Below are 9229 nucleotides of genomic sequence, written 5' to 3'. Positions count from 1 at the left end.
TCTTATTATATTCTTATATATTTTTATTATATCTCTACATTTGCTGCTTAAAGTGGCTTAGATTTTGTGTTACTTATTTATCTACTTTATATTTTATTTGTATTTTGTTGCATTCGTGTGGACAGAAAAGTAAGAATTTCATTGTACAGGGAAACATGTTTCCTAACTGTGCATATGACAAATAAACACGTTGACTTTGATGATGGATCATTGTCCACAAGGCAGAGAACAATAATCTGCCTGGTAATCAAAAGCAGCTGGAAACAGGCAGGGAATCTCCTCACAACTTAAGAGTATGCACAAGGCACCAAAAACATTAACAAAAAATACTGTCCTCTTCAGCTGAATAAAAAAATGCAATGAACTCATTGAATACAAAAAAAGGGAGAACAGGCAGAAACATAAGCAAATGGCATACAGATACAACAGCCAAAAACCAATCAGAGAGCCTATAGGGCAGGCTGGGGATAGACGGGCGGCAGGCCCAACAAACTAAACAGGTTGGGTAATAGGTAGCAAAAGACAGGAACAACTGATTTGCTGGAAAGTACTTGCATCAACAAGTGCCAAGCAGAGTCTGAAGCAGGCAGGGCGTGCTCTTTTGACACAGTTTCCTTTCATCTGACTGTTTAAATTCACCAGAATCCCTGGTTTGCCTGTTGAGTTATAGAGGAACAGGTGAGGACAGTAGCGGGTAGTTACTGTCTTTAAAATGTTCTTCAAAGCATATGTGTTTTACTTTTGTTTCCTCGTAGCAGAGCAGGCTACATTTTCAGAAAACTTTAATAAAAGTGTGTTTGTGAACACAATTTTTACAAAACATTTCTGAGTTGGTTAGCAGTGTTGCAGAACTACATGTAAGCAAACTAGTAGCTTGCAGTAGCTTGGTGGAAGTTCAACTACATTCATATTTGTGTATTGACTGAAGTAGTTAAATTACATTTTTGTCATCTTTTTGTGCAGTTAACTAATGAAACTAATTTTGACTCATAAAAGGAAAGAGATAGACTTTTTTTCTGCCAACAATGTGAAAAGTCTTAATAAAGTTCAACACTGGTGTCCCAGCTAGTGCTGCATGTGAGCTGAGATCAGGGTGCAGAGTGATTTTTGTTGACAAAATCTCTAGGTCTGATACAAGTAGTTACAGTCAGCTAAGGTTATCCATTCTGAATTACCACAGTCAGTAAAGTGAGATTGAAATGATTTAAGCAGATTTTTTGCCAAGCAAAGCAAGAATGTATGCAGGTAAATATAGCACACACTTCCCAAAATGGCGCTGCCATCGCAACATTCAACACGGTGTGACGTGCCTTCACATTCTCTACTGAATGATCAGATGATACACGGACCCCATATATCATAATATGTTTATAGAAGATATTTACTTTACTATCACTTCAATAGTGATGGTGGTTTATGTGTAATATTCACATGGATTAGCTTATTATCAATGATAACTAACCATTTAGATAGATCCTACTTCACACTATTACTTTTCTGACTTCACCTCATACTGTAGGCCTATGTAGCCTCTGTGTGATGTCTTTGTGTAAAGCTACATATTTAATAGCCTACCTCACAATATTATTCCCAAAACGTTAGTAAAAACCGTGCCTCCAGCCTTGGGGACTTTAAAGATTGTTGATCATAATGTACACTACATCTGCATCCCCTTCTACAGTGCTTTCACAGAATAGTGAGCCAAAACAACCCATACAGGTTTGCTGTATTCCTGTAAGTCAGACTGCTAGTTCCTTTTGACCTGATTATGAATGTAAATGCAGAAGCTCACATTATCCTCTTTTTTTATTATTGTTATATTTTGAGTACATACTGTATCAAATGTTGATTGGAAAACCAAAAGAAACACATTGCTTGTGTATTGTATTTGTTGTAGACAAGTGTGTGAAAGTACCATTTACCCAAACCTGTTGTACAACATGAAGTGTGAAAATGGGTTAGCATCATTTCTAACCAAAGTGTAAAAAGAGAACAAGGAGTCAGTCACATTATGGCATGATAAAAATGCTTTGTTGATACTTGCCTTTATGATGGTGTTAGTGAACTGTGGTATAAAAGAATGAGGAAGTCACCAAGCCATCATGAAAAGGGAACACCAAGGCTCTCACACTCACACAGGTGCAGACTCACACAGAGTCCACTCTTCAGAAAGCATTGCTGCTTTCTTGTTGTAGGATTTGCCTTTTTTAAGCAATTTTCTTCATTATTAAACAACCTGTGAATCACACTGCAAGGATAGTGATAGTGTTTTGCATTCTTAAAAGTATCAATGGATCCGGCATTGCTCGTGGATCAGCCTGGCCGTCTACCTGCTGAAGATCATATATCAGGGATGTCACCTCAGAGCTGCTCTGAGAGCAACCTGAGGTTTCTCTGTGAGCTTCAGCTTGGGCCAGCACAGACACCTGGTGTTGATGATTACAGGGTCGGTATGGACAATGAGTTTGTGACTGTCATTGTCCCTGCACAGTGCAGTGTCTACCAGCTGCGTCTACGCATCTGCATGCAGGTAGGCAAATCCCTACTGGATGGTCAAGTGTGTTCAACAATTTTTTGTTTGTTTGTTTTTGTTTTTTTTTAATCTTTCTGAGGATTTTATGTATTTACAGACACATTTAAATATTTACTAAGGCACATTTGTTGACATTTTGTTCAGGTGGTGGTAGAGGCAATGGTTATGAAGTACAGACAGAGTCATGAAAAATCCTGGGGACTCTAAGAATGGCACTGTGTTCTAGACTAAAATGCCTCAACACCTACTGGATGAATTGTCCTGAAATCTGGTACAGATGTCATGGTCCCCAGAGGGTGAATCCTACTGATCCCCTCACTCTTTTTGTAATGTCACCATGAAGTTCACATTTGTGTTTTTCACTGAACTGTCTTGATAACTACTGAAAGGATTTTCATGAAATTTGGTGGACACATTTATGCCCCCATGGTATGTCCCCATCAGGATAAATCGACTTGACATTATCGTCAAGTCAAAATTTTATTTTCTCACATGGTTTATCACTATGTGCAAAACTAATCAACTCAGCTGTATTTTAGCTGTTCTATTCCAACTACAGTTAGAATTGCATTTTTTTTCTTTTTACATATAATCAAGCTGCAACCATCAACAATTTTAAATATTTCTCTTTCTGCATTCAGGCCCAGGAAAAAAACTGGCAACCAGACCCGTTTGCAATCCTTGACCCAGACAAATATAATCTACTATATCCTAGGGGGGATGACTTGTACGAGGCCTATGATGATTGTCAGGTTATCCGGACATTAGATATTCCATGGTCACATGATGACTCTCAGTGTCTGTCAGCACACATCCTGGTAAAACCTGTGGTAGCGGTTGATTCAGAAGAGAAGGAGAAACAACAGCAGTGTCTGACTTACCTGATTGGGTATGACCTGGAGAAAGAAGCATCTGACAGACTTGGTGAGCTCACATTCACTCGCAGGAAGCTGGCAGCTCCTAGAAGGCAAGAGCTAAGAAATCGGGATGACACGTTGTATGCAACAGAGCCTTGGATAACATGTGTCCCTTTTCCAGCTGACCTACAGGACTGGCTAAACAGAAAGCTTCCTGTTACCCTCCATTACATGAACAAGATCAGCTTCAGCATACAGGTGGACTTAAGTGCAACACCAGATGTTCTTCTGAAAGTTTTTAGAAGGGTGATGGCAGACCAGGGCATTCATTATGACACTTCCGACAGTCTAGTGTTAAAGGTATCAGGGAGGGAGGAGTTTTTAACTGGAGACCACACACTCAGCGATTTCCTCTGGGTTCGACAGTGCCTGAAAAACATTCAAGGCCTCCACCTGTCTGTGGTCCCTGTGTCACAGCTTATTGAGGAGACTGTCAAGTTTGTGGACTGGCCACTTGTTGATGGTTTCAGTGGCCAGTTCAGCTCCCACAATGATCTCCGTCTTGAGGGAAAGGATTTGGATGACATCTTCATGATATCCTTGTGGGACTGCGACAGGAAACTCAGAGTCAAACTGCTTGGCTTTGACATCCCAACACTTCCAAGCAAATGCCCTCAGTCTGTTTATGTCGAAGCTTCTATACTTTATGGTAACAAGGTTCTCTCTTCAGTGTCCTCCTCTCCCAAGGCCTTTGCAGATGAAGTACTGTGGAATGAGTGGTTGGACTTTGATGTTCTCCTTAGGGACCTGCCACGTGGAGTTAAACTGGGCTTCACTATCAATGCCAGTGGTGGTGACTCCCCAGTATCACCAGACTTGCAGAAAGGGAAGGGGAAGGTCCTCTACTTTGTCAATCTTCTCCTCATAGATCACAGGTCAGTTTCTTTTGAATATCCATTTTAATTGTTTGATGCCAGGGTGTCTTTTCAGTGTAGTTTCAAAAAGGGATAACATTGTAGCAAAAAAGGTCCCCTGTTAATAATGAGAGAGCATTTTAGAAGTGGAATTTCTTACTGAATTTATAGCTTATATTTCATGAAAATTAGACATTCAAACACTGGTATTTAATGTAATGTGTTTTACAAGACATGAGGGCAGAAATTCAGAGGGAAAAGTTGCATTTTTGAACAATGTCATGAAATAAATGTTATATACAGTATAGCAGTTGAGTTCCCTGTAGCACACTGTGTAGACATTGGTGACAGTAAGTGGCATATGTGCCAGTAAACGTAACAACATTGTGAAGTTAAATAACACAGCATTGTATACTGTTAGCTAACACTTGTCACTCACAACAAATTTTTCACTAATTCTCTCTTTATCATGAATTAATTAATTGCACCTCACTGTGTTTCCCCTCATTTTTGGCTTTTCTGGCCACTGGACACCTAGCATGCTTATAATTTTAAGGCTATGTATGTAAAGATAAACAGATAGACAGACAGACAGACAGACAGACAGATAGATGTCTCCTCACATTTATTCACATTCACAGCACTTGTTAATTTTTTCAGGTCCGTCCTTAGCCAGGGATCCTACACCCTGTACATGTGGTCCTACCTTGACCTGGAGGAAGGGGCCTTCACCTACCAGGCAGACAAGCTGTCCTCTGCTACTAACCCAGACATAGCTGACTCCATGGCCATCAGCTTCCTTCTGGACCGCTACAGCTTCCCTGTGGTTCTCCCAAATAGCTCTAGCCTCTCTGAACGCTCCGACAGTCCATCCACAACAAAATCTTTTCATTCCTCACCACCTTCCACCTTTTCCAGCACAGATTCTTCCTCTCTACATTTGAAAACTCACCAAAGCCTATCAACGCACACTGTAAGCCTCAAATCCTCATCTCAAGACACCAGCACCAATAGGGCCGGCCTCAAAAGGTTTCGGAAGGAAAGCCTACGATATACCTCAAGTTTGCCCCACTACTTACGCAGTGTCAACTGGATGGATCACAGAGTGGTTGAAGATGTTCACTGGCTACTGGGAAACTGGAATCCTGAAGACCTTGATTTAACAGTGGCCCTGGAACTGCTAAGTATGGATTTTCCTGATGAGACTGTCAGGAGACTTGCAGTCCAGAGACTGGAGAGTCTGTCCAATGATGATGTACTGAAGTATTTGCTACAGCTGGTGCAGGTAGGTGTTTGACATGACAGAAATGTTTGCTGCTGATCTGAAAAATGCATATACATCAGAACACTTGCAGAGTGTATGTGCGAATGAACTGTGAAAATAACAAAATATGTGATGTACTATTATATTGTATATTATATTATATATGAGGTGAGGAAGGCTCTGAGGAGAATGAAGAGTGGAAAGGCTGTTGGTCCAGATGACATACCTGTAGAGGTGTGGAAGTTATAGAATTGATGAGCCATACAATGAAGCTATGAGAAAGAGTAGTAGAAGCTAGGCTAAGAAAGGAAGTGGATATCTGTGAGCAGCAGTATGGTTTCATGCCCAGAAAGAGCACTACTGATACAATTTTTGCTAGATGATTCGCTGTGGTGACCCCTAACGAGAACAGCCAAAAGAAGAAGAAGATGTGATGTACTATTATGCAAATCAGTGCAAAGGCATTATGCCTATTGTCTCAGAGGTAAAGGAAAAATATCAAAGCTAATTAATTGTCACACAATTCAATAACTTATAGCTCATCTCATAAAGGTTTGTCCATAGGCCAAAAAGCAAGTAATGCTGGATAACCACCAGGTCAAAAGAGGCAGCTGCAACAGGGTCCCAGACCCCAGAAATCAGATGCAATGGGTCCACTGCCTGTTAGCTGGAGATAATTTTGCTTACTCCATTGTTGCTGTTGCTACAGCTGCTGTGATTTCATTTCCTGTACAACACACATTTGGTTTACAAAGACAGCAGTGACAGATTTACCACTTGAAATTCTTAATTAAAGAATATAATTCAGGTGTCAAATCCAATAAAGAGCAGGACGGAGACGCTAACATTAGCTTAATCTCTGGTACTTTCCAGGACCAGCTTTCACGTAGCTTGGTAATACTACATGGAGGATGTGCAAGTCAAGAACGTGCTAGACCTGAACTTGTAACTCCACAAAGTAGTAGTTTAGTTATATGCTAACTCTTGGCCTTGCAGGAAACACCCAGTGAAGTTAATTGGGTGTTTCCTGGTTTGCTCAATAGTCAGACAATGCTAACAACTGCAGCTAACAGTGTTGACTCTATTCCTTACAAGTTTGCTGGTGTTTTTTGTTATAGAAAAGCACTCTTGCGTTAATTTTTGAAGGGATTTATAAAAGTAAAAACATGGTTTTAAGACCTTTAATACTGTTAGTAAAAGAAGTGATAACAATAAAAAATATGAGACCATTATTTTTTCATTTGGCACTGCTTACAAAATGAATCCAGTTACTGTTTGTACAATATAGCCTAATCGATACACAGAAAACTTGGTGCATGACTGCAGGACTGTACCAGAGACCAGGGAATGTGGGACTTGAAGCAAATTACTGTATAGTCAAGATGGCATACATATTACTGTGAGCACTGTATTTTATAAGCTTGTGTACACTAATACACAAAGAGTGGGAAGAAGGTGGCAGTTGAATTGCACTACATTATGTTGTCTACAAGTGCCTAGGTGTGGTTGTGTGCTATAGTCTCACAATATGTTCATGCTGGAATAAACACACTGCTTGTGAACATCCCATTTTATTGTAGTGTTTGTGTAATGTGAGGTTTGATAACATTATAATTTCTCTGTCCTTTCTATTCATACAGACCCTTAAAGTGGAACCTTACCATGACAGTTTCCTTGCTCGGTACCTCATCCAAAGAGCTCTGCGGGTGAGTCATGCTGCATCCTAACTTTCAGGGTACACAACATAAATCATACTATATCACGATTAGTATATAAGGATGTTAGCTTATCATTTTGACATTTCTCTTGCCACTTCCCCCTTTGAAAGTGCATTTCTAAAAATTTGGTTTTAATTTAATATACATGATTAATTAAAACAATTAATAATTATTTATTTTATATTTATTTAATGCACTATGTCACTGAAAAGCTGCTAAAGATCTATTTTGGGGTAACCAGATAGGTAGTGTTTAAAGATACAGATGCACCAGCATGCAAATTGGAGCCAATTTTCTTCTCAAAAAAGTTCATCAAGAGTTTAGAGTTTCATATATTAACTTTACATCCTGCTTTTGTACAGAACAAGGGCAATTATTAGAAATGTTTAAAATACCACTAATAATATTTGTTTAGGGTTGAATGAAACTCGATCATTTGCGAGAGAAACTGCCATTTAATTCTCTTAAAGTTCAGCTATGATGCACAGAACACTGCTCAGAAATACCCACAATCCTTCAGTTATAGTTAAATTTCTGCCGTGCTCTATAATTCTATTGGTGTACTCTCATTTCATACAGTCTGAATGATACTTTAGTGCTTGGGGCTTTAGAAGCTGCACTTTTCTTTTTTTTGCCCTTACTGCAGTTATACATTGTACTACAAACTGGCAAATATTCTGGAAAAAAAGAACAGTTTTACTGAATGCTTTTTAGCTTAGAGCTTTTTTCCTGCATTTGTGCCCTGTGGAGTTTCCTTGTAAATAAACAAAAGTTATATTTACATTCACTGTTACTCACCATATGTACTTGATAGCAGTCTTCTTCTTGGTCTCCTCTGGCGCACTGCTGCATACCATGGTATGTTAGCACCAGTGGAACAGTGTGTGTCCTGGAACATGAGAAACCATTCATTTAAGAAAGTAATCCATAAAGGCACATGCACAGGGAACCTTTAAGTCATGTATAATAGATAAAGATTTCACCCCGCTGTGCTTCATTTAGGATGTTATTTTCACTTTGACAAGTCACACTGTGGTAAGAAAATGTGTCTCTGCAGTAAAATGTGGACTGCAGGTACATCTGTGTCTGCGCCAGGCTCTCTAACAGTCTCACCTCTCCTCAACTGTTTCCTGCAGAGCAAGAGAATCGGCCACTTCTTCTTCTGGTATGTCCGCAGTGAGGTGGCAGGATGTCCGTACTTCCGCCAGCGCATGGCTGTGATTCTGGAAGCCTATTTACTGGGCTGTGGTCAGGCCATGCTCAACAGCTTCACCCAGCAGGTCCAGGCTGTGGAGGCCCTACAGGATGTTGCTATAATCATTAAGAATCTCTACCCCAACAAGACTAACCTCACTCCAACAGGTGGGCCGTTTGGGTAAAAGAAATGTTCAAGATCAATGTAGCAGAGGCAGACATGTTCTGAGTTTTAGTCTCCAGCATGGGCCAGGCTCCAGAGCAGATGGATCCTACACTTACCATCCAACAGGAAATCCTTTTTCATTAAGCTTTAACCTCCTAGTGGCACCAGATTAATCGTTAATGTTTATGTCTGATAGTCAGTAGGATTTATCCCTTCACTACCAAAAGTTTATGCTGAATCATCCAGCAATTTTTGCAGCCGTGCCTTTAAATGCAATTAAACTGCAACAGCAAACCTGTTTGGTAGGAAATGTAATCCCTGGCTGAATTATGTTCAGAGGCAAAATATTTTTTTTATTTTAAATGAAAGAAATACTACATTTTAACAGTAGTGGATTTGGGTAAATATAACTATAAAAAGTATAACAATGCCATAGCCACTACTGTGAGTGGATATCGTACTGGCTCAAATATTTTGGCAGAAACAATATATTACTGATGCATTAGATATCAATATACTTGCAACTTGCCAAATACATTAATTCTCAACAGTTCTTCATTATCCATCCATCCATCCATTTTCC

General features: G+C 39.7%; 1 protein-coding gene across 1 annotated transcript in view; it reads left to right on the top strand.

Moving 5' to 3' along the window:
* The first annotated feature begins 2290 nt into the window (after nt 1-2290).
* Nucleotides 2291-9229, top strand: part of LOC109970413 (phosphatidylinositol 4,5-bisphosphate 3-kinase catalytic subunit gamma isoform) — a 17731-nt gene continuing 10792 nt past the window's right edge. Inside the window, exons 1-5 of the mRNA XM_020617949.1 lie at nt 2291-2530; nt 3175-4325; nt 4965-5589; nt 7209-7274; nt 8423-8648. Coding sequence (XP_020473605.1) covers nt 2291-2530; nt 3175-4325; nt 4965-5589; nt 7209-7274; nt 8423-8648 — 2308 coding nt within the window. The remainder of the gene's footprint in view (nt 2531-3174; nt 4326-4964; nt 5590-7208; nt 7275-8422; nt 8649-9229) is intronic.

Source organism: Monopterus albus, unplaced genomic scaffold, assembly GCF_001952655.1.
Source record: "Monopterus albus unplaced genomic scaffold, M_albus_1.0 scaffold197.1, whole genome shotgun sequence".
Taxonomy (NCBI): Eukaryota; Metazoa; Chordata; class Actinopteri; order Synbranchiformes; family Synbranchidae; genus Monopterus; species Monopterus albus.
Note: the sequence above shows the minus strand (reverse complement) of the source record. Positions and strands in the feature narration are given on the sequence as shown.